The 26,631-nt window shown below is 38.3% G+C and overlaps 1 protein-coding gene across 4 annotated transcripts in view; it reads left to right on the forward strand.

Annotated features, from left to right (window-relative positions):
- Positions 1-26,631, forward strand: part of Pkhd1 (PKHD1 ciliary IPT domain containing fibrocystin/polyductin) — a 466,475-nt gene that overhangs the window by 418,422 nt on the left and 21,422 nt on the right. For 2 of the 4 annotated variants that reach the window (XM_028868108.2, XM_037199705.1), the window contains 4 exons: positions 3,993-5,010; positions 13,884-14,019; positions 15,427-15,514; positions 25,549-25,656. In XM_028868108.2, coding sequence (XP_028723941.2) covers positions 3,993-5,010; positions 13,884-14,019; positions 15,427-15,514; positions 25,549-25,656 — 1,350 coding nt within the window. The remainder of the gene's footprint in view (positions 1-3,992; positions 5,011-13,883; positions 14,020-15,426; positions 15,515-25,548; positions 25,657-26,631) is intronic. The other 2 variants (XM_037199703.1, XM_037199704.1) reach the window with 2 other exon arrangements.

The raw sequence follows: 26,631 nt of genomic DNA on the forward strand, positions 1-26,631 counted from the left end.
TTGTGTGGATGTACACATGTTTATATGTCTATATATGTGTATGCATGTATGGATGTGCATATGTATGTATCTATATATGTTTGTGTGTATAACTGTACTTATGTATACGTGTGTACGTGTGTATGTGTGTGTGTGTGTGTGTGTGTGTGTGTGTGTGTGTGTGATTTCCTTTTATTGAGACACATTTGTACATCCTTATAGAAGTACATTATGGTAATCCAGCACATGATTACAATGTGTAATAATAGAATTCAGACATTACATATTTTCACGTGTTAAACATCATTTTTATGTGTGGGAAATTTTGTATTCTTCTAGTAATTTTGAAACATATCAAGATTGTTTTAATGTGTAATTACTCTACTGTATTAAAAGAGACCAGAAGAATTTAGATTGTTTTTTCAGTACCTTTTTTTCCTCAGACAGCAAAAGTTACAGAGTATAAGATTTGGAAAGAAAGACTTCTTAATTAAAAGTAGACTGGGTGAATTATGTTAGATTGACAGGTTTTCATTTGGGAAGAGGAGTCTACAGGAGGAAAGTATAGTGAGAGTATTTTGTAATAACTGATGTCTAGTGAAACTCCTTTTGAATATGATTTGTACATTTCAAATATCAAGTTGAAATCTGTTTCCCATTTCAAGGCATGATTGGGATACAAACAATTCAGCTACAGTGTTGGGAGGTGGGCCTTTCAGGAACTGATTAGAATTAGAGAAGATCACCCAGGTGGAACCCCATGAGTGAGTGCTGGTAGCTAGATAAAAGAAGTGAAAGAGACTAAACACTATACACAGATGCATTCTCTGTAGGTCTTTTTGAGTAATCATATTGCTGAGAGGTCATGAGTACATTTCCCCTGCCATTGTCTAGGGGACACTATGTAACAGCAGACATCCTGAACCTCTGGTTTTTATCATCTTTCTGCTGGCTCTTCCTTGATTTCCCCTGAGCCTTAGGTGTAGAGGTTACATTGAAGATATACTGGTTGGGGCAGGGCACCACACCGGGACTTTTTGTCTGCAATGCGACTAGTGTTGGATCTCTGTAACAGTCTCCAACTGTTCAAAAAAAAACAAAAAAAAAAAACAAAAAACTTCCTTGATGAGAAGCGACAGCTACACTCACCTGTGTACAAGGATAAGGATTTTAAAGACAGTTCAACTGTGTTGGTTTAAGAACCTGGCAATAGTAGAGTCTCCTCTGAGGTCTGTGATCTTTTCAGTCATGCGCAGTTGGCTACGTGTATGGTACTAGATGTGAATACCCCCCAGTTGAAGAGACCTTCAATCAAGGGAGGTGGCTCTGCCACTATTGCGTCATTATAGAGTCCTTGCTGGTCCAGGCATTGCTGGGGTTCATAAGCTTATAGCTGAGTAGGACTTTGGATTGCTTTCTTCCCTTGTCAAACAACCTCTTTTGTTTTCTAGCTTTAATAAAAGTTATAAGTGTCAAAATTGTACCTAACTAGTGGGTGCAGTGTGCTGTTTCAGTATGCATGCACATTGTGAAATAATATTTGTTACTGGTTAGTTTAAATGACAGTCCATTTCCAGTTACTATGTTAGTGCATGGGCAGACATGCATCTATGTGATAAAACACTTTAGACCTGTTATCTTAGCAAATTACAGATATATAATATAATACATTATTAATTACAGTTACAGTACTATACGTGAGAATTTTTTTGTAAATTCTTAAAGTATTGTACATAGCATTGCTTTTAGAAACTTCTTTCTTCTCTTCCCCACTCCATCATATTCCCAATCAATGGGGATCGAACCATTGTATATTAGAAGCAAGTGCTGTATGACTGAGCCACTTCATTCCAGTCCTTTTAAGCTTTTTACAATTTTGAATCAAAGTTTTGGAATCTCTTAGTCAAGGCTTCCCTTGAACTTGTGTTCTTCCTGAGTTAATCAAAAAAGTACTTGGTAATTCAAGCACAAATTGCCACAGAGACAGAAATTTCTTCGTATAGTAGTGTTCAAACTAAAAATTCACCTAGAATAATCCCTTAATTGCATTGCATAATTGTTGACATATTAAAGCCTTCATTGTGTCAGTTTGAAATGCTTCATGGGATTCCCTATTCTAATTTCAACCCTTTGTTTTTGTTGATTTTATTGCCCCGGGAATGAAGCATCACTGTGGTCACTAAACTCACTGAAACTATGTGAAACTTTGATGTAGATTTTTAATTAAAAAAAAAAATGGAAAGATGTAGGCAAAGGATAGGTCTTTCTCTGATGCCATCTTTATTAGTTTCCTAGGTTACTTTGACAGGAGCTTGCACAAAAGCGAATTAAAAATATCTAGAAAGCATGCAAGAAGACTTTGTGACTCCCAGTTTGAAAGAGAAGAACTGTGCAGCATAGTGAAATAGCACTCTGGGCTCAGAATAAGAGCTACTCTGGGTGGAAAGTTTGGGAATGGCAGGCATGGGTGAACAATGCTACTGTCCTAAATAGTTTTAGCTCAGTTACCATTTTCATTCGGCTCTATTCCTTGTCAGCTAGTCTTCACACTAATTGTTTCATCTATTCCTCTTCTTCTGTATTTGTGTGTGTGTGTGTGGGGGGATACATTTCAGTGTCAGTGTATGTCTGTAAGTCCTCTGTTCTGTTCCCTCAGTCCTTCACGGAGCTGCAGTGTGGTAGCATGAGAAGGTCTGGTTTTTGAAGTGAAGTTCCTAAAACCCTTTCTTTTTTCAGTCTTGGGGATCAAACTCAAAGCCTCACATGTGCTGGCAACGACTCTGCCACTAAAGAGCAGTCCTGCCTCCTCAAGTGCCTTTAGATAATGTGACAGGGGAATCTTTGGTTGTAGCATTTGGAGATGCTGACATAGAACTCCTAAAACCTTTGTAACAACCTGAGGGATATGAATGTCTGCCCAGAATCTAGTTCTTAGACAGCAGGGAAGTACTGTGAGCTAGTGAAGGGATTTGCTTTCCCTGTCCCTCTTCCCCTCCCTCTTTCCCTTCCTCCCTCTCACTCTTTCCTTTTATTATTATTTTTTTTCAGTTTAGTATAAAAAGTAAAAGATTTCAGTATGGAGTACCATGTGTATTTGTTTTCATTGATCTCTTACTCCCATCCCCCCCATGCCCCTCCTGGGGTCCCTCGTTGTACCCCCTCTCCTTTCATGTTCCATGCATTGTGCTTCGCTCTTTCACCCCAGTTGAGCTCTCCCTCAGACACACTTTTCCTTTCCACACTCCCCTTTTTAGTATCATTAGCCCCACACCTCACACACATAGATATAAAATTAAAAGCTAATGTACACACACTATAGAAAAACATGTGGTATTTGTCTCTCAGAGTTGGGAATTGTTTGCTTGCGACAGCAATTTCTTCCAGCTTCATCAGTTTTCCCACAAATACATTATTTCCTTTTCTATACAGCTGAATGAAACTCTGCTGTGCATTTACACCCATTTTCATTATCCATTCATGAACTGATAGACATCTAGGTTGGCTTTACCTAGCTATTGTAAACAGAACACCAATAAACATGTAGGTGTACCTATGGTAAGACTTTAAATTCTCAGTGTATTTAGAATGGTACAACTGTACCACAGAGTTCTACTTTTAGATTTTTAAAAAAGAAACATTCATAATGATTTCCATAGTGTCTTCACAAATTTGCAATTCTGCCAGCAGTAACTGTTTCTATTTACCCATGGATTCTTGACCATTTGTTTTCTTGATTGTTCCTGACTCAATTATTTTATGTCTTCAACTCTTTTTACACTTAACCATTGTTTTTGTTGTTAATCTTAAAAAGATATTTTTCATTAGAATATGTCAAATGGATTTTCTTTAATGCATGTATTTTTCCATATTTTGCTCAAGATTTCTTTGTGTTTGCAATATCTAATACAGTCAAATGGTCAATAAATATTTGACAGTATAACAAATGATGATGAGAAGAGTGGTTTACAAATCCTCATTAGTTGTAGCTCATATTTGTTTCTTTTGCATCACAGGTATATTCAGAGAAGAACAGAAATGCACATTCCGAGCAATGATCCATGGCTTCTTCTGCAAGCAGACTGAACACGTAGTCCTAATTCTCCATAATGTTGATGTAACTTGGACAGTCCCAACATCATACCCGCTTGTATCTGTTACTAATGGCTTTGTTGACACATTTAGCAGGGTGAAGGATAATACCCTATGCTCCACCGCTACCTCTGTGTCTAGTTTCTATACCATCTTACCTACCAGGCAAATTACCAAAGTATGCTTTGTGGAGCGAACACCCCCATTCTTGCACTTTTCTCTACTGGGCAACAAAAGCACCTCCAAGCTCATCTTGGCTGTGTTCTACAATGAGATTCAGAGCCCTCACGTTTTTTTAGAAAAAAAGTTGATTCCACCTACTACAGTAGAGTCAGCATCTTCATTGTTGAATGAGTCTGCTGGTGCCAACTACTTTGACATCATGAATAACCTCTTGTATGTTGTGCTGCAAGGAGGGGAGCCCGTTGAGATACACTCCAGTGTTTCCATTCATTTGGCTTTCACTGTGACATTTTCAGTCCTAGAAAAAGGATGGGAAAGAGCAATGCTTGAAAGCCTAACACGCTTCTTACAGATTGACCCAAACCAAATCAAATTCACTCTGGAGATGCCTGGCACCAAAGAGACCTTAGAGGCCATCGCAAACAGCAGAGGAAAACGAAAGCGCAATTGCCCAACTGTAACTTATGATAGTGCTTCTACCAGATTTGGTCAACGTAGACCTCTCATGGCAGAAATGATGTCCTACAGGATGACACCAACAACCTCTGTGGAAACTTTCTCAAAGGTGATTGTCATCGAAATTGGTGATCTGCCAAATGTAAGGAGCAATGAATTCATTCCATCCTTCCCAAGTAACAGATTACAGAATTTGGCTTACCAAGTTATCACTGCTCAACAGACTGGAGTCCTGGAAGATGTTCTCGGTATGACTGTCGGGGCCCTACTGGTGACTCAGTCAGAGGGAGTCACAGGCTATAGGTAAGCATTAATTATCACACTGTCTTGATGAAGGGTAACTTCTTGGGCCTATAAAAATCCAAAGCCACATACCTAATTGGAAGCAAATACAATCAACTCATTTATTGACATTTAAAAGAAATACATTTTAGGTAAAATAGAATTCTATTGCTTGCTCCTTCTCTTCATCCTTCCAACCCCTCCCAGGTATTTCTCCCTCCAATCCCTTCCACTCTGCTGTCTCAAACTGATAGCATCTTTTTCTTTGATTTATGTTCTTTTACATACACACATATATATATGTGCATATACATACAATATATACATACATGTATATGTGTAAATATATGTGTGTATGTATATATGCATGAAATATATGAACATAGCATGTTGAGTCCATTTTTGCTGTTGGTTTATATATGATTTCAGGGACTGACCACATATATTAGATAACCAGTAAGAAGGTTCGTCCCTGGGAGAGGGTAATTAACATTTTACAAAGAGTAATTATCCTAGTGTTACTATTATGTTTTGTATAGTAATATGGGTGTCAATGGTGCTGATGCATTTTGGTTTTGCTTAATTTTTCTTGTTAGTGTAACTTCATTTAGGCTGCACCAAGTTCTTATAGATTTATATGTATACCTAGAGATCAAAGCTATAGCTTGTTGCTTTATCTCCTTCACTGTTTCAAAATATTGAATATTGCAGTGTGTAGTCATCTTTTAGTACGAGAGAAGGCATTGAGTAGAGTAGTCAAGGTCCAATGGGAAAATCCTGCAGAGTGGAACAAATAGGGCACATAACACATTTGTGGGGCAAGTCATCCTGTCCTGTAGACATGAGATGGCTTCAGCCCAAAGGTCACCTCCATCACTCATCATCAGTCATAACATGCTGTCTTCACTTCTGACTCAGAATTTTCTTATCTAATTAAAAAAAATGAAGCACAAATAATATGGTATTGATTTTCTGTTGGAAATTGTTATATCCTTCGTCTCTTTGTTTTGCTGGTATCTTAAGAGAGTTTTTCCATGTGTAAGACAAACAAAAAAAGTAAATCATGGGAAAGTAAAGAAAAGCATACCTGATGATAACATCTGCTGAGTGAGAAACAGCAAGCCCCATAGAACTGACAAGTACTAGCAAGGTTCCCTGTGCCTCTGAACATTGTGCACACTATGGTAAACTGCCTTGAAGCCATGCACAGGCCCCAAAGCCTGCTTGGTATCTTTCAGCTCTTACCAATATCAGTTAGGGCCTCTACTGAACTCCCCAGAGGGCCATAGGCACACTAATGAATTGACCTTGAGACAGCAGAGATGAGTCTGAGGATGAGTTCTTTTCAGAGGGGAAAGCACTAATGAAGTCCTCTGGAAGGTCACTTCTGTTATGTACAGGGGTTGCAGGCATTTCAACAAATGAGGCCATCTTGGAAACTTACATTTCCAGATGATCACTACTTATTTTTAAGAAACTAGCACTTTAGAATGTGAGAGGGAATAAGATTGCTATCTGCTCTTTGGGTGTGTAGTCAATCCCCTTACCTTTTTCCCTTACCCTCCTGTCAGGAAATCTGGATTTAAACTTCCTCTGCCTGCATAGGACAGTATCATGAACTTGTTGTTCAATTTTTAGACTTGTGTTGGCATATGCAGTCATTTTGCTGTCTATTTGCCTATTTTCTTTATTTTATTTTTCCTCCACTATTTTACTTCAGTGGAATTTTTAGGGGGAAGAGATAAACACATTCTGCATTCCCTTTTTAAGCTAGAAGTTCCCCACCAGGGTTGTGTTTCCGTACATTGTATTCAGGAATCCTGACAAAACATTTAGTACAGCCTGCCTTTCTTTCACTAGAAGTTTGACCTTCACTCTAGAATGTCTCTCATTTTTTCCCTCATTTTCTCGTCTCTTTTCTCCTTTTCATACCGGAGTATAAACTTCAGATGAATGTGTACCTGTGCAGATTGATGTCAGATACAATTGATGTCTCCCTAGATTGCTCATTAGTTCATATACTGAGCCAGGGTGTATATATTCAGGTACATACACATACATACATACACACATACATACATACATACAGTATCAGTAAATAATAAAATTAAATTTGGCTATCTCTCTTAAAGAAGCTTAGCTTCAAAATACCTAAGCTGTCTGTAGTTGGCAGAATTTCTATGATGTCCTCTCAAAAATGCACCTCTGTAACCTCCTGGCCCTAAGAATGATGAAGGAATAATTTTAAGATTTTGCTGTATTCTGTGGCACATTTGACCCTAAAATGGGAAGAATATCCTGAGTTATTATAGTTGGCTTAGTCAACACCTGAGTCTTAGACAAGCAGAATTTTTCCTGCCATAGGGGGGAAAAACAAAGGAGAAACAGCAGTTCCAGGTGTAAGAACGACTTATGGTGTCAATGTTGTGAAGGCAGAAGAGGGCCCCTCACAATGATTTAAGGAACTGTGGAGATGGTTCAATGAGTAAAGTACTTGCCCCGTGAGCATGAAGACCAGAGTTCAGTTCCATAGCACCCATGGCCCCGACACTCTAGTTCAGTTGGTAGAGTGCTTGCTTATAGTACATTGATCCTTGAATTACATACCCATTACCACATTACTCTGTGTGTTAACACACAGTTACAGTAATAGTGCTTGTGTGGAGGAGGGTGAAGATCAGAAATTCGTGGTTATGCTTGTGTACATAATGAATCTGAGGTTAACCTGGGCTAAAAAGAAAGGAAATAAATACAAAATTTCCATTGACTTTGAATACCTAGCCTTATTAAATGGGAAATAACAGAACACTCACAATTCATTCACAACTCACAGTCAAAGTTTTATTGATCATTCATCATACTCATCAGTAAGATTATAATTTATTTCAGAGTCCTGTGTCTGCAAAAAAATGGCTTTAGGGTCTATTGTTCTCATACTAAATGATCTGAGACCAATGAATATTTGATTGTTGTTCTGGGGCTTACATGTTTTTCTGTGCTTTTTTTGTGAATAAGTTGTTATGTATACTCTGTTACTGCTGCTGATATCCCTGCATCCAGCAGGTCTCTATCCTCATGCACAATAGATCCCAGTTCCAAAAATTAGTCCAAACAATTTTAAAAAATGCATTAAAATATATATAAAGATAAAGTGAATGATAAATAAGATACCTCATGAAAATTCACATTTCAACAGTTTTTATTCCCAAACATTATTTGAACAGCTATCATGTCCAACATATTATTCCAGTTTAAACAATATATATGCATATCAAAATATTTTATTATATCACCACTGAAAATCTAGAGACTTTTAAGTAAATGGATACTTAAAACAATATTTTTCTCTCCTACTTAGTGAAAATGTATTATGTTACACCCTAAGCACATGTACATATAAACCAAGCTAAATGGGTTTAGTATTCAGTAGGTTTTATACATACCAGTGTGTGTGTGTGTGTGTGTGTGTGTGTGTGTGTGTGTATGTGTGTTCCTAGGAGTAGAGGGGAAAGGGGAGAGCTGGCTAGGAGAAAGGAGAAGTTGAGATGATATAAATACAGTGCATTTATGTAAGAAATCCTCAAAAAAATTAAATAAAAGCTTGATATAGCAAAAAATGAATTAACAACATGAACCTGCCTATTGGTGTTACTTTTTTAAAAAATGAAACAAGTATACTTTTATCTGTGTAATATTTATGGGGTAGTTAAAGTTTTAGTTTACTTTTATATTCCCAAGAGGTGCTAGTCAGCTGTTATTCACAACAAGAGATCATTGAGCAAGAGATCTTTCCTAGACAGTGACATGCTACCAGAAGCCTTCTTATCTCTGTGAACACAAGACCTCACTGAAATAACTCAAGGGTGTAAAGGATTGTTATGTCTCTAGGTCTAAGGGCAGTCAATGTATAGACAGGTGGGGTAAGGTAGCACATGGAAGCAGTTCGCATGATGGTAAGCCAGGAAACAGAGAAATAGAGACAAATGCAGACAAGTGCCGTGAGTGTTGTCTCCTTGTCCCATTGGATTCTGTCTACATCATCACCCGCTAGCAAGGTACCACCCATACTCGGGTTTCGGTGTTTCCTTCTGAATTAATCCTTACAGCCACACCAAGAAATTTGTCTCACCACCTCCTGCGTAATTCTCAGCCCAGTCAAATTTAAAGTGAAGATCAACTATCACAATAACTATTTAGCTTCTCTACTCAGATGGTCCTATGTAACCTTCTGCAGGAGGCCTGCAGAGAGATGGTCAGATAAAGGCAAGAAAATGATTCAGTTCATCAGGACCAAGTAGCTGGTGTTGGTTCAAACTTCTGGAGGCTGGCCCTGACTCGTTTATTTTAGGTATATTTAAGCATAGCACAGTGGGTGAAAACTTACTCTGGAGGTAATTAACTCAATCTCACGTGCCCAACAAAGTATATATAAATCTCTTTGAGGAACAAAGTAAGCTAAATGGAGATCAGAAGTGAATACATGGAAACTCTTTGTGAAGTCCATAAATATAGGTTCTATAGATTGGCTGAGGAAAAACAAATTTACCGTAAGTGTCTGGGGATAATTGGGCACTAGAAATGTCTCTAGCCCTACAAACAGAGCAAAGGTCATCAGACTTTTAAACACGCCTGCTCCCAGTCTTCTGGGTAGATAACAGACATAGCATCCCTTCTCTTGCAGGAACAATCTTGTGTGCTTAACACTCCAGGTTCCTCTAGTACTTATCTGTCAGCACAAAGGTCTCCATGCCCACAACCTTCACTACTTTGTATTAATCTCTTTGACTAAAAAGACCTTGAGTGGTTTTTGTTTCCTTCTAACTAAACTTTTACCACTACCATACCTCCATGTAAATAGAAAAATTTGAATATTTGTATAGAATCTTAATAGTTATTTGTGTACTTTTGCATAACTTTAACTCATAATTTTATTCTTGCTAGATTTATCATAAAGTAATATCTCAAATACTTACCAATTAAAATATATTAGATACGTTTCCAGAATGTTTGCCTTTCATTGAAATTGTTGAAAGATGTATCATGTTTACTATCAGCATACTGCTATTTTAAATGGATAATTTCAGGCCATCCAAGAGTTTAGCTAAATAGTTTGGAGCATAAGTAAGCTCACTATGTGGACAGCACACCCAAAGTTGAAATTAGCCAGGCCAATCTGGGTAGTAGCCTTCCTGAGGCAATTCATGGCCTAAGTGCAGAGAAAGGGTATGATGGGTACTGAGGTGATAAAGTGTTATGGTAAGATGGAGTAGGGGCGTGTAATGTGTCAGACTTGAAATTATTGGACCATAGCATCAGTAGGAGATCATAAGATAATTCTTCCCAACTATGAAGAGCAACTGCTAAGGGAGCTGCCTGAGTTTAATAGGGATCATGAAGATCATTAAATGTGAATAAAATGGTTTGTATCAATTCAGAAAGATATCTAGGAAAGCCATTCTTGTCGTCCAGAGGTATGAAAGAATCCAGGGGCAGAGTCATAGTGTCGTATTTATCTTTGCATATCTCACATTGCCTCAAGCAATTTTTGTACATATTAGGAGGTCTAACATTGATTGTCAACTGGAATTGACTGGAAAACTTACTTTTTTTTCTTTTGGGGTACAGAAAGCACCTATTCCCTTTTTTTCAGGTCTCCTCCATGGTACATATAAACTGTATCATTTTTCTAGTCCATTGACAACAAGAGAGACCATAGGCACTCAGGATACCTTGGAAATCTAATGAAAACACGAGGATTTCTTTATGTTTTTGTTTAGTGGAAACCTAGTAGACAACCTCGGAGGGGCAAAGAGGAAGTACCAGAAATTCCCCACACCCGATCCCCCAACACAGTAGGTCTTATTGAGAGACAGTGTCTACCACTAGGATTTTTTCCTTTCCATTTGTTATGTTTACCATAGTCTTATCTTCTAGGAGGTGAGCATGTCACCTCCACCAGATTTAGAAGCACATGTTGGAAAGAATGGTGGTGGTCTCTGAGCTGGGAAGTTTCTGCACCGTCACGATCTTCCTCCTTCAACCTACACTTAAGCGTTGCAGGGAAAAATATATTTCACATACTTGACTGAGTTTTGCAAGCTGTTAAATAGTGGTTGAAACTGGAGGAGATGGAGGGAACGTTCCTCCCCCATTTTTTAAAGTTTGGCTGTAGGTCCTTTTGCCTGCAGGCTACAGTCACATTAGCAGTTGGAAATTGGATAACGACAGCACAATGACAAATCCAGGTTGCTTGCAATAAGTTGCTAATCCCTTTGCTTTAATATTGGAGCAGCGTGTAATGATGTTTGGACATCACTCCAGTTTACTGACGACCCCACTGGGGCCAGCAATAGAACCTTACAACTGTCTAACAAGGCGTCAGGTGACTCCCGTCGTCACAGCAACGGACACTGGAATCTAATCTTCCCTTCATCCCTTCTAGCACCCAATAACGCCTAGATTATATAAGCGGCCCATCATTGCTTGGTAACTTGAATCAATTAACGTTAATTCGCACAATGCTATGATGTATTGTGATCACTTTCATTTCAGGGAAGGGGGAGAAATTGCTATAAGTCACCTAAAATGAGGTTGTCTGTGGTACTGAGGTATTAATTGGGTGTCCATATTAAATGCAAAAGGAGCCCCATCATGAAAGGAAAGTGGATGAGTGACTCTCCTGGCTGCTATTGACCTATCAGAAGAAGACAGTGCCCTTTTCCTTTGCTTTTATCTATTACAGTTTTCCCTATTGCGTGTCAAGTTGATGTATTATAAAAAATTCATTTGGTGACCTTTCACCCCCTTAGCAGATTAAACAATTTCACTTCAATGGCATCATTAACAGGACCCTGCATTTAATGATGATTTCTCTAAAAGGCCACGGAGATTCGATTTTAAGCTAACAGATTTATTGCACTATTATAACATATCGTAAAAAACTGTACCACCTACGGTCAGGTTTTAGGATAGAAACTGCTTAAGAGTTTATGTGGAGCTTAAAGTGGTATTACCTTGGGATATGCTGCAGCCGCCAGTCTCTGACCTCCAGTGAGATGCTGTTTACATTTAATAAGAGGTGTTTGCTCACAATAAACTTTAAAGTGTGTCAGGGACTGGCCTTTCTGTAAGCATTCAAGCCAACCTACGGTCTCCAGATACCAATGTACTTATGTCAGAGTCTTTAATGGGTTTTTCAGTTTCCTTAACCCATGATGTTTGCTTGTACCCCTCTCTTATCAGAAAACATTTAAGGATGAGGTTACTAGAGGAATAAGACTTAGTAACAATATTAAATGTTTCCAATAACTGCACCCAACAAAAAAATAGAATGACATATTTTAAAAAACAACACTAATGTACATTCTTTTTTTTTAACAAAGAAAGGAACCTTAGTTCTTCAGGCTAAGCAAACTTAGATGATTGGGCACAGAACTTCCTGGGAGAGGTTTCAGCAGCCAGGACCTTAGCTTGGTGGAAAATCCATATTCCTAGGGCCATATACTTCCACTCTGCTTGTACCATTCTTTGGTTTGTAGGGCACAAGGAAATTGCTTCCTGTAGAAACTTCATATATTTTGGCCCATTATAATCATTCTTTCATTATTTCCTCTTTCAGGACTAACGTCCACCTCTGACTGTCATTCACTGCCTCTGATAAGTAAACAATGCTTTATTCTTTCTTACTGCCATGAGGGAAGAGTAGGAGACAGAAAATAGCATAAGTGACTCACAAATATTTAATTGAAAATTTGGTTGAAAATACAATAAAAACTTTATGAGACCAGAACTAACTACTTTAAATGCAGCTCATCAAATCACACTGTATATTGGAGCAGAATGCGTGGTATATTATCTACAAATCTCCATTTAGCTTGTGAAATATCTGTTGCATGTCTATGATGTGTAATACATAAGTTAAAAGAAATAGTAAGTTACTAATGTTTTCATTAGCTACATCTTTCAGCAAACCAAAACACTGAGTTGCTTTGAGGTATCATGAGTTATAGAACTATTTTATGCTAGGTCTCATCAGCAGTTAGCATGTCTGGACAACGTGAGAAGTAGTATAGGTCACTGGCAGTATAGTTAAGTGGCAAAAATAGTTATGGTTTACAAGGCATGTGCTATGTCATTCTTTTTTTTAACCCCTCACTCCTCAAACCCAAGTAAATGCACCTAACTCACAGATTTGTTTTAAAGCTGTAATAAGTTTATACAGACAAAGCTAATAGTACATGGTATACAGTGTCACTAAACACCCACTACCACCATTATTGGCACCATATGTTTCTAAGGACTACAATTAATGTGTAGCTATGGGACCTATTTAATGAAAGTACATTTGGAGAGTATAAATACAAAATGGTGGTGTGGTGGAGTTAGGGCCATCTCTTCCTAGATTTGTCCAGTGGCATCTTGGTATTTTGGACTCAGCCATGGTAGGAAAATATTTGTACCATAGACACTGGAGCACAGTACAAATTAGGGTATATCCCAGGAGAGCTGGTTCAGCAGCTTATAGCCGAGCATAACCTTGCCTTATAAAGATTTCAGTGTCATCATAGTTTTCACTGAAGTTTTTTTGGGCCTAATTTAATACACTGGTGAAAATTATAAGTTCATACTTTTCACTTCCCAATTGCTTTACCCTCATTTTTAAGCATGGATAATCCATAATATTTTGGATGCACAAATTGTGGGTAAAGATGGAATTATTCACTACACGGTGTATTTATGATGTTTGTAGATATACAGGTAACTTCAAATATTCTCACCAGTCAAACTCTTCTATGGAAAACAGAAGTGATCTTTGTAATCCTATGGGTATATTGATCTCATTCATCTTTGTTTTTTTTTTTTTTTTTTTTTTTTTTTTTTTTTTTTTTTTTTAGAAATGCAAGTACTTTAAGAACTGGGAACCTCATATATACCCGGCCCTCTGTACTTTCCATGCTGGTCCAGCCTTCAGATGGGGAAGTGGGAGTAGATCTGCCGGTTCAGCCACAGCTTGTCTTCCTGGATGAGAAGGTAGTGCCTCAGATCTGACCATTTTTCCACAGAACATGCTTTATGTTGAAACATTCCTAATCTACATTTACAGAGCGACTGCCATGTGAAATTGGCAACACATAGAAATTCTCACTATGATGGTCATTCTTTTTTTTTTCTTAATTGAAAATAGATTCTTGTCTCATACCATACATCTTGCCCACAGTTCCCCCCCCCCACTCCACTTCTCCTGGCTCCCTCCTACCTGCCCTCTCCCCCAGGTCCACTCCCATTAGGTTCCCTCTAAAGAGAAGAGCAGGCCTCCAAGGGACAACAGCCAAACAGGACAAAACAAGACACAATTAAAGACAAGGAAAAAGCCACATATTGAGGCTGGACAAAGCAACCCAGTTTTGAGGGAGGGCGGTCTCAAGAGCAGGCAAATGGTCAGAGACACAGTTGCTTCCCCTCTTAGGAGTTCCACAAAATCAGCAAGCTAACGCCATAACATACACCCAGAAGACCTGGTGCAGACCCATGCAGGCCAGGTGCTTGCTGTCTCAGTCTCTGTGAGCCCATGTGAGCCCTACTTAGTTGATTCAGTGGGATATGTTCTCCTGGTTTCCTCCATTCCCTCTGACTCCTACTGTCTTTCTTCCCCCCTGTTCTGAGGGGCTCCCCAATATCTGATGGAAACCTTCAACTTAGACTCTCTCTCTACATAATTTCTGGTTGTGTGTCTCTGCACTCGCTCCCATCTGCTGCCAAAGGAAGCCTCTCTGATGACGGCGGAACAAGACACAGATCTCCTCGGGCGAAAGAGACTGGAACATAGGGGTGAAGGCCCCACGCTGATGCCAGCTTGCTGTCTGTTGTTCTTGCACATCACACTGTGTCTTCCTGCATTTCCTACGAAGGTGTGAGATTGACCAAAGGCGAACGCAGACCTCTGATGCTTTTCCTCCCCATGCTCATTCTTGAAGTCGGTCAACTCCTATGTTTGCTGAAATCCCACCTTCAGACTCCATGGCCTTGATTCTACTTTATGTTATTTTCTTTTGAGGGAGTGGAAGATTGAGCTCAGAGCAGTCTCTATGCTAGGCAAGTGCTGTGCTACTGAGGATCTCTCTACCCTGCTGTCTTCTCTTACCTTTTCTTCTTACCAGCCACCTTAGGATACCTGGGATGCCCTTCTCTTTTGTAACTCAGTTTCAGGTTCTCTTCTTCCAAGCACTGCTTTAAAATTGCAGACAATAAGTTCCATGGTCTCCTCTCAATAAGTCAATTTTGATTGAACATGAGAAGGGATGCATTCATCATTTCCTTCCTTCCCCGAAGTACATGTGTGCTTAATAACATTTATGTGTGAACATTCCTCATTTTTTTAGAGAACATCAAAAAATGATGTTCTAAATCCAGTTTTTTCCCTCTTTTTCTTATTGCCAGAACCAAAGAGTGGAGTCTTTGGGTTTCCCCTCAGAGCCTTGGATTATTTCAGCTTCCCTGGAAGGGGCATCAGATTTGATGCTAAAAGGTAGGTGCCAGTGACATTACTACTTTGTACAACAAAGATTCATACTGTCTTAGATATTTGCTTATAACAAAACACTTGAAGCTGGCGATTTTATAGAGAAAAGGAGATTATGTGGTTCATACAGAGTTTCCAGGGCCTGGTGACCTTTTTGGCTGACAGAATGCCACAGATGCCACAGGGTTTTACATGCACACACACACATACACACAATACATACATATATAATTATGTATGTTTGGCTCTTTTAATCATTGTATCATATTCAATCATGGAGGCTCCACTTGATGACCTTATCAATTTCAAATCACATTTCCTTCCTTTACTTCTACTGAATATGTGATTCATATCATTTTATATGTGAAAATTCTTACTTTTGGGGAAACTTGACAGAAGATGCACAGGAATCCCAAAGTTTCTCCCAGGAAAGCACATATTCAAGGGATATAAAATTTCAACACATGAACTCCTAGGGGACATCCTCCAACCCCGTCCAAACCATTGCAGCCCCATTACGAATTCATGGCAAACACAAACATTCCCAAAGAGTTCTCTGAGTTCTTTTCATTCTCTGTCAACAGTGCCAAATGTATATGAAAAGGAATACTAGTCTAGCAATAAATATTTACAGCCTCACCATGTGGCCGATTCTTGAGTCCTAGGTTCTATATGGTCTACTCAGTGCTCCCGTGGCACATTCTTTTGCCCAGGGTTTCATTTGCCTGGTACCTGTGGCTTCTATTAGGGGAACGGAAATACATAGTACCCTCAGTGTTAGGAAGGATAAATGCAGTAAATGTGCAAACATCTGACCCTGGGCCAACCTTCCCACTGAGGTCTTTTGCCTCTGTTGTTTTCATGCCCATCTTACTCTCTTGTTCAACTCTGGCAGCAAGGCCAGCTCCATCTAATTTCATGGGCGTTTGTATATATCAAAGTGAAAATATAAGTAATTTAATATGAAGTGTTTTTAGTATTAGAAAAAAGAGAACTGGGATTATGTATTCTGCAGGAAATACCCAAATTTTATATTTGTCCATGAACCAAGGAGAAATAAACATGCGTATCATGATTTTTATATGAAAAGTAGTTTTTGTGTTTTACATTCTGACCATCTGACTTGTCAAACAAAGACTTTCTTGCAAAATAACCAACTCAATGGGATAAAAATGTTGCTTATGGGTGTATCCCAGTGGTCTATGACAAACCGGGTGTTCAGAGTATCTAAGTATTAGCTCTGATGCCAATACTTGTCTTTGTTTGGGGGCTACAAAAATATATATTGTTATTTTAGAATAGTTCCATCACCACGATTTTACATTTAAAATCCAAACTGTGATCTACAGACACTATATTAAAAAGAACAAGTTATATAGACAGAACAAGGACAAAGAAGCCTATTAACTAAGAGAAACCAGGAGAGAAGGTGAAATATCAGGGAGGTAGGTTGGAGCCAGATATCAGTGGATTCTAGAATTGGAGGTAGGGAGCCTGGCCTGTGCCTTTGGTGAGATGCACAGCCACTGGGAGATCTTTAATTAGGTTGCAGTGCTGAAGTCTAACATCTGTGTTAGATAACCTCTCTGGCGTATAGTTGGTGAGACATAAGAATGGACACTGCATCAGCTGGACAGAAAGTGGAGATCTAAAGAGTGCTGGCTCAGACTGCCTTTTAGAAGTAGAATCAAGTGACATATGGTGAGTAAAAGAAACAAGAAATAAAGGATGACTTTGAGGTCTGACATTACTACGGTGATTGGAGTTTGGTGGTACTCATTGAGATGAGAGGCATCAGAGGGGAAACAAAAGAAGGAAAGTGCTCTTATATTTTTGGTTGTGAGCCTAGCCTTTAATGGATGATGTCCTCAGAGCATGAGTTGGCTGTTTGGAACCTGGGGCTTATACAGAGACACTTGGCTCAGCCTGGGAGGAGGGGACTGAACCTGCATGGAGTGAATCTACCAGGTTGAACTCAACCCCCCAGGGGAGTCTTTGCCCTGGAGGAGATGGGAATGGGGGGTGGGCCGGGGGGGGGAAGGTACAGGACGGGGGAGATCAAGGAATCAGTGGCTGATATGTAAAATTAAATTAAATTATAAAATTTAAAAAATAAATAAATAAAAAGAAGGTAAGTGCCTGAATGCTGAGCCAAATTAAGACAGAGGTGGGGAAGCAGGGCAGAAGAGAGACTTCTTTAGAAGTGGCTTACATTTTAGAGCAAAGGAGAGAGTTTGGGGTTACAATTGTTATGGTTTGTGTGACAAAGGGCTCCTACTTCTTATAAAGCACCTCCACCTACTCCAATTAATTAGTCCTTGTTATTTCAACTAGCTGTCAATTCCATGTTATGTGCAGTGGAAATGGTCTTCAAACCCTACACAAGAACCATGGATTCTCTGATGATAGGTAGGATTGTCTTTTTCAATGGGCACATGGCTCAGTGGTAAAGTTGAGCATGTAAGCAGTACTGGGTTCAATCCCCAGCAAAGGAAGAAAAAAAAATAAGATAAAAGAGCCCCGTCATGTATGGCCACAGATCTATGATTCAGTTCTAAAGCTGCTACCTTGAGGCAAAGAGAAGTTCATTTTAACACGATTTGATACAGCCAAGAATATGCTGGCTCTGTGGAAGTTTCTAAAGCTACCCCTGATACTTGAGTAGGCCAGAGATTTTTTTTTTAACACTAGAAAGGCCAATGCCTTCATTTTTTCCTAAGCAGTTTCAGTGAAAAAAATTGATAAAATGTTCCCCAAAATATACTCAGTGGGTTTGAAAAAGCAAACAAACAAGCAAATAAAAGAACAAAAAGCCAGGGGAGTGGGGAGGAGGAAGTGGGTCTGGGAGAAGTGAGGAAGTGAAGGTGAATATGAACAAAATATATAATATGGAATTTTCAAATAATTAATGAAATATTTTAAAAATATTCCCTAAATTAAACCCATTGAAATAATTTTAATATAGGTGTATTAGTTACTTTTGTTCTCGTCACAAAACTCCTGATAGCAGCAGCCCAAGGGGAATGGGCTTATTTTGGTTCACAGTTTAAGAAGGAGGACAGTTCATCGCAGTGGGAAGCTATGGCAGTGTGAATGTAAGGCAGCTGGTGGCATCACGCGGACAGTCAGGAAGAAGCAAAGAGTGATGGACGCTGGGACTTTACTTGCTTTCTTGTTTGTATTTATCCTGGGATTGCTGGCCAGAGGTTGGTACTAGCAACATTCAGAATGGGTCTTCCTGCCTCAGCTAAGCTTCTCTGAAAACATGTTTACAGAAGCACCCAGAGGTGTGTCTCCACAGTGATGACAAATTCTGTCAAGTTGACAATCAAAACTAACTGATACAGAACTTCATAAAATGGTATTTTTAGAAAGTCTATACCTGCAACCACCTATCTCACAAAAGTCTACCTAAAAGAATAGAGCCAATGAATTTTTATTGTCTGTTGAATTTGCATTACTGAATTATTCTTATTAAGACCAGATGATCAAGTTTCTTAACCAAGAGTCTATATTGCTACTTTTACATCATAGAAATATTCTAAACAGTATCTTAGTTGTTGCTGAAAAATAATATTTTCAAGATATGCATGTTAAGGAGATACCTATCAGTAACGGTAAAACAACAAAACAAGATTAGAACTGATCTGTATTATGTATGAACATTTATTTCTACCATGATATTTCCAAGGCACAGCAAGGAATCTTGTGAGTTTTTACAGTCTATTCTTTCTAGCAATATGGTTTATAACACTGGCCTTTTATGCCTTTACTGTTGTCATGAAAATGACATGCCTAGAATATACTGATATCTCAGTGCCATTGGAAGCTGGTCTGTAGCAGTGAATCATAGTCAATTTTAAATTACTATGTTATATTAAAACTTTTGTGTTCTTATTTTTTATTTTATAATTTTTTTATTTAAATTTTTTTCTTTCCTTTTGCATACCAACCCCTGTTCCCCCTCCCTCCTCTTTTTCCACTCCCTCCACCTACCCCCATCTCACCCCCATCCCCTCCTCATAGAGGATAAGGCCTCCCTTCAGTAGTCAATACAGGCTGGCATACCAAGATGGGGCCGGACCTAGCTCTTCTTCACTGCATCAAGGCTGAGTAAGGCATCATTCCATAGGGAATGGGATCTAAAAAGCCCTTTCGTGTACCCAGTATAAGTCCTGGTCCCATTGCCAGGGGACCCACAAACACATCAAGCCACACAACTTTCACCCACATTCAGAGGGCCTAGTTTGGTCCCATGCAGGTTCCGCAGCTGTCAGTCCAGCGTCCATGAACTCCCCTAAGCTTGGGTCAGCTATTTCTGTGTTTTTTCCCCATCATGATTCTGACCCCCTTGCTCTTATAATCCTTCCTCCCTCTCTTCAACTGAACTTCTGGGTCTTGGCCAAGTGTTTGTCTCTGGTTTTCTGCATCTGCTTCCATAAGTCACTGATTGTAGGTTCTGCGATGACAATTAGGGTAGACACAAATCTGAGTGCAGGGGAAGGCTAGTTCAAGCACCCTCTCCACCATTATGAGTCTTAGCTAGAGACAATCTTGTGAGTTCCTGGGTTTTTCCCTAGCTGAAAATTCATATATGTATACAATGTACTATGATTACATCCACCCAACATATTCTCTCTTCCAACTTCCCTTGTCTTCATAAACATCCCCCTCACAATGTCACGTCCTTTTTATTTTATATCCCACAGCATCTACATCATTCTACCATTATGTGTGTAAGTATGGGGTCTTCCATAGGATCCTACAAGTGGCCACACCTCCAAAGAAAAGTGACAATCCCTCCTCTAGTCTCCATCAATTGCCAATAACTCCTCAGCCAAGGGTAGGGACTTGTGAGCCCCTTACCCATGCAAGCTGCTTGATCTTCTTCAGGCCTCTTTGAACTCATGAATGTTATAATTGTATCATATCCAGAGGAGAGCATTTCACAATACTCCTTTCCGTCTTCCAGTTATTACCTTCTTGCCTTCCTCTTCCATAATGTTCCCTTAGCTTTGGTGAGGACTTAATACAGATGTCTCATTGAAGGATGAGTACTCACAGTCGTTTATTCTCAGTAATTAGCCCGCTTAAGAGTCTGCATTCAGTCCTGCTCACTGCAAAAAGAAGCTTCTCTGACCATAGATGAGAACGTCTGAATCTATGAGTATAGTTAGAAATATTTAGAAGGATGTTTGATGACAACATTTAGCAAAATAACAATAGTAAGTTCTCCCGTAGTGCCCATGACCTCCATGGTCACGGGTTTTTGACCAGGTTTGTACAAGACATAAATTCCCTCATGTGGAACAGACCTTAACTGGTTGGTTATCATCCTTATGGTCCATGCCACTCTTGCACCAGTGACTACATGGTGCTGGGCAGGCCAGTGCTGTAGCATGGGGGGCTAGGATTGGATAAGATGACTGATGTCTGTTTCTGTGTAGCAGGGGTTTCCAAAAGAACACAGGCTACTGCTATTGTTCTTGGTTACTCAACATAAGTAAATGGTGAGACTCCACAGCTAAAGACACTACATAGTTTGGTTGGATTACATAGAGAAATCCATCTTAAATCAACCAGGAAGCTTCTTCCCTGATGGCTAATTTCCAATAATGCCATACGGTGCTATGTTGTACATTGTCATAACTAGTCATATACCGCTATCCTCAACACAATTTGAAGATATTTCTTTGACAAATTGACATCTCACGTTTTTCATATACTTCATGGGCTAGCCTATGTTTTTTCTGTTGACCTTGTATTAGCTAAACTTTTTTTCTACACACATGGAAATAACTTCTTTACCAGGTTGAACATCAGCCTATCTTTATAATTGCTCATTTCCTTGATGAGGATATTTCTTGCTACCTATATGTCTAGAATATATCACATGCTTCCATAGATATGTAAGATAATTAATTGCATGTGAGGAGTCAGTTGTAATTGTGCTCAATTCTGTCTGTTCTTTCAGCTACATTTATTTTTGCTTTAAGGCTATTCTTATAATCTGATTTAAAATATCCATCTTTCATGTGGATTTTTTTTTTTACTTTTTGTTCTTTGTCCCTAAATAAAGGTTGGGGCCCTGAATTAATATAATTTGCTTCAATTATTTTGACCTTTGATATCTTATTCAGAAGCCTTATCTTTACAGGCTACCTACAAAATACATTTCTTAAGCTTATTTTTTTCTTAATTTATATGGATGTTTTGCATACATGTATATCTGTATAATACTTGTGTGACTGGTGCCTGCAGGCCATAGAGAGTGTTAGATCCCCTGGAACTGGAGTTATAGACTATTGTAGGATAAAATATGAAGGCTGGGAATTGAATCTGGAAGAATAGCCAGTTCTCTTAACCACTTAACTCCAGCCTCCACAAAATGTATTTTTGTCAAAATTTCCAATATCTTTGTGCTCCCATTAGTACTGCCATTCTCTGTATTTTGGTAGGTCTAAGAAATTGCATGCATTTTGTGAGAATCTACTCACAGACATGTTAGAGATACAGCCTCTTTTTTTTTTAACTTTTCACTTTGATAGAGTTGACATGCATATTGTCATCATGGTTTTGCTCTGGGTTACTTCTTTAACCTAAATAATATAGTCTGAAACTCAGGTTTAAAATATCAGAGAAAAAGTTCAAGTTTCCTTGTGCCATTTTTTTTCTGGAACAAACCTCATATTGGAGAAATCAGATTAATAGGCAATTCAGGGCTGGCCAATACAAAGTTTAAACATTTAAACCTGTATCAAGACAGAGTTATGAAGTTCCTGTGTGGGTACTGCTGCTCTGCCCATTGTTCAATTCCATATTGGTGGTGGTGGTATTTCAGTATCGATAATACTTAGGGTATATGGAAAATCAGCTTCCAGTCAGAAATAATGATACCCAGATTTTTTTCCATACTCAGTATCATCTACAAAAGATAACCTCACATGGCACATCACTAGTGGAACTTACCTGCCTCTACCTTCTCCAGAACTTGCTCATGTCTAGTTTTTACTTATGTTTCATTCTGTATTAATTCTTTATCTTCTTTCAAATGCTTCACTCTTTTCTCGTACCACACAATTTATCAGCCATACCCTGTTCATACCTTGTATCTTGTGATACTCACAACCCTGGTCATCCTCAACAAGTTCTCCCTTACTATACATGCTTTAGACTCTATGCTTCATTCACTTGTAAAAATTCTTCCGAATCATCCTTCTTTTCTGTACTTTCATTTATCCTAAGGATGATCTCACTAACTAGCTTAAAATAATATTGTGGTTATGAAATGTGAATGAAGCAGGGGAAAGTTTGTCATTTAGTTTTACTAAATACTAAGCGATGCTCAGTCCAACTAGCCTACATGGATTGATATTACCACTATTGCCTGTTTCGGGATATCCAATAGAATGGTAGATAGAAGTATTAATTTTGTGTGTGTGTGTATGATGAAACAAGATAAAAATTAAATATTTTTATGGTTATATAACACACACACACACACATACCTTTATTTCCTATTATTGAAATATTTCCCCTTAACTTCATAAAGAATGAAAACTGAGCTGGGCAGTGGTGGTGCATTCCTTTAATCCGAGCACTCAAGAGGCAGAGGCAGTTGGCTCTCTGTGAATTCGAGTCCAGCCTGGTCTATAGAGTGAGTTCCAGGAAAGGTACCAAAGCTACACAGAGAAACCCTGTCTCAAAACAACAACAACAAAATGAAAATTGAACCATTTGGAATGGATTTACTAACTTACTCCAAGTAGTTCTCAGAGAAAAAGAAAATAACAATCACAGAAATATTCTCTTTGTGTAGTCTAAGTATTTTATTCTGCATTTAATGGTCTTTGTTTTCTGTTCTTAGTCCCTACTCAATGAAAAATGTTATCATCACAAAACAGTGGATTCATATACAAAGGCAATTAATTTAAGGTGTCTCCCTTAAATCCTCTGAAACTCAATTATGGGTCACAATTGTAGAAAAAAAAAATCTATATATTTTTAAAACTAACTTCCTGGCATTATTGATATATCAGTTTGCTAGCATGTATATCAAGTAGTGAGTTGGTGGTGAAAGATGCGTGGCGTGCAAAGGGATTTTAGAAACCATATACTCTGCAGAAACACACCTTGGTGCGATTTCTTGGTGGCTATATAACCCAGTTTCAGTGGTGTTTTCAGTCTGCCTCCCCACTTCACCCCGAGTTCTCTCAGCCAGTACCTTGTTAATACCAGCTTGATCAGGGAGCCTGTCAACACATTTGTATATTTTATAATAGCCATTCCAAAGATATGATGGACCCTGGAGTAATGTACTGTACTTGGCAGCAAGCGCTTCAGCTTTTGGGCACATATGCTTCAAATCTGAAAATATCATAGATATATATGGGAGTCTTTGTGGAGATCTGTAAGGCAAGCTGGTATTTAACGCAAAAGCAAACCCATTTGGAGCTGAAGCACTTTCCATTAGGCAGTTTGGCGGCTGTTCTATGAGGCAAACTCACAGTGCTCGATGGACACATTTCGATTAAATGCTGCTTTGCATTCTTCCAAAGATGGGAACAATAAGGACGTTTGTCAAAGGAAAAACTGCAGCAAACGATTTCATGTTGAACATCTGTACTCTGCAGTTCATTGTTTGCAAGAGTTTATTGACCATAATTTTGATGCATATAGGTTTTAAAGAGTATAAAGTACATTTATCTTAGGCGCCTATCATTTATTTGAGTCTTGGCTTATTTATTTCCATTTTTCTGGGCATTTTATTTATTTTGGAACTCTCTAGAGATGGAAGAAAATATGGTTTGTGTAAAGAAACTTTTAGTTATCTCTGCAAAATTGATGAGGAAAGACATTGTTTTCATAGAAAGGACTGAGCAATTGAATTGAAAAATGTTAACACTAAATGTACTAAATCTTTATGATTCTTTTCAGCCTTAGACATCACAAACAAATTCATAAACTTTAAAATCACTCTTTTAACTCTTTGTCTACCATGATGACATTTTCAGAGAGAAGTGTAACAGCTATTAATCAGAAAGGAAATTTTGGTGTGGTAGATCAAATGCAATTTATGGTACAGGGATGTGAGCTTGAGTTAAGTTGCCTACTTTAACTTTATGAAAATGTAAGCTTTGTGTCTTTTCTTTTCAACTTTTTTCTTTTAATTCAGAGAAACCAATGCTGAAGCAATCTGTGTTACTAAAGTAGTGTACTCTTCCAGTCATGATTTGATGGCAAGCTGTTGTCATCTTGACGTATTAGCTTAACTCTACTATTGCATTAATACAGATTTCCTAAAGAGAGAGATTGATCCCCTTCTCAACCTTCCAAGTGCTGCAGTCTTTTAATATTTTAATACAGTTCCTCGTGTTGTGGTGACCTCCAACCATAAAGTTACTTCATTACTACTTCATAACTATAATTTTGCTACTGATATGAATCATAATGCAAATAGCTGATATGCAGAATATCTGATATGTGACCCCTGTGTGGGTCATGACTCACATGTTGGGAACCACCGCCCTAAACAGATAACATAATTTATTTCTTGATATACATTCTTTTGATGATGCTACTGTTTGAACTCAGGCTGTTTCATATGCTAGATAAGCATTCTGCTACTAACCTATAAACACAACCTCTTGCTAGACATGTATCAAGAAAGTAGTCAAATGCGTAGGAATGTAACATTACAATAAGGTATATTTGTGACTATAATCTTACCATAAATTATATAATATAACTCAAGAGTATTGATCATAACATATTCTATAGTATTGATATATAGACTCTACACAAAGCTATCTATAAAGGACAGTGTTTGGCATATTATGCTTTCAATAAATGCTGTTTTATATTTTGGTTTGAATTATTTGGTTCCAGGGTTTGTCTAAGAAGAAATGGATAGATACAACAATCTTTTTTAATTCTTTTAAAATATTTTACTTTATTATTTAATACCCTATTTTCAGAAAAGACTTAAAGACATCATTCTGGTTTAGATAGCTAACACCTTCAGTTTTCTTTTTTTATAGGATGTACCCAGGCAGAAACACGGGATGGCTATGTGAGCTTCTCCAGATTGTCCGTCTTGATCTCTGGGTCAAACTGGCGCTTGGTTTTTACTGTTACTTCCCCTCCAGGTAATTTCAGCACAGTGTTCTTTTATATCTGTATTTTCTAAAAAAGTAACCCTTCTCCTTTGTAACTGGAATAAGTCACTTCATGAATAAGAAGCCATCATAGTTTCAAGAAGGTGACATGGCCATATCATCAAGTAGAAGAAGAAAGAGCTCCTTTAAAAATTAAGACTCAGGGTGCACTTAATGAACAAGACTCCAAATGCATATTTTCCTGTAGATGTTAACATTTATGTTATGTCTCCCTTCTTTCTCTCCTTTCCTCCCTTTCTCTTTTTATTTAGTCCATGTGACTTACACTCAATAGAAATTCATAAGTCAATCCAGCTGTTGAATATTGTGAACCCAAATCTTTGGGTCCTGTTTTCCTCATCCTTTCTACAATGAACACCAGCCCTGTTGACATTCCAGTGCCTGAAAACACTCATAGAAGGCAATTGTAAAATGATCCAGTTACCCTTCATAAGGCATTTGAAAATGTCTGTCTTTGAATATATCTAATGGACACTTGTCTATAAGTAATTTAATTCATTAGTGAGGGAACCAGGACAACAGCAATGGTATTCTAGAACATGCTTGAGCTAAAATGTCATGTAGAGATATTCTTAAAGGCAGTTGTCAGCGGATATATAGAGAAAGCCATAACCTTTGAGTGACATGTTCAAAGATATCTTTCATATCTTTACCAGACAACAAATCATTTATAATGTATCAATGTTCTCCGAAAAAACAAATGGTAAATATTAGCCTTTGTTTGATAAACCCAGATACTCGGGAAACTACTGGGAGAGGAAGATTGCTTAAGCCCAGTAGCTTGAGTGACAAGCCTGGAAAGTATAGTGAGATCTCAATTTGTAAAATAAAATCTACTGTAGAGAAATAGACAAATCTTTCTGAAAAAATGCTGCAGTATAGTATGAGGAGGATCTCCAATGAATTTGCCTTAATTGCAAGTTTAAAAACATTTTTCTTAACTAC

Source organism: Peromyscus leucopus, chromosome 16_21 (assembly GCF_004664715.2).
Source record: "Peromyscus leucopus breed LL Stock chromosome 16_21, UCI_PerLeu_2.1, whole genome shotgun sequence".
Classification (NCBI taxonomy): Eukaryota; Metazoa; Chordata; class Mammalia; order Rodentia; family Cricetidae; genus Peromyscus; species Peromyscus leucopus.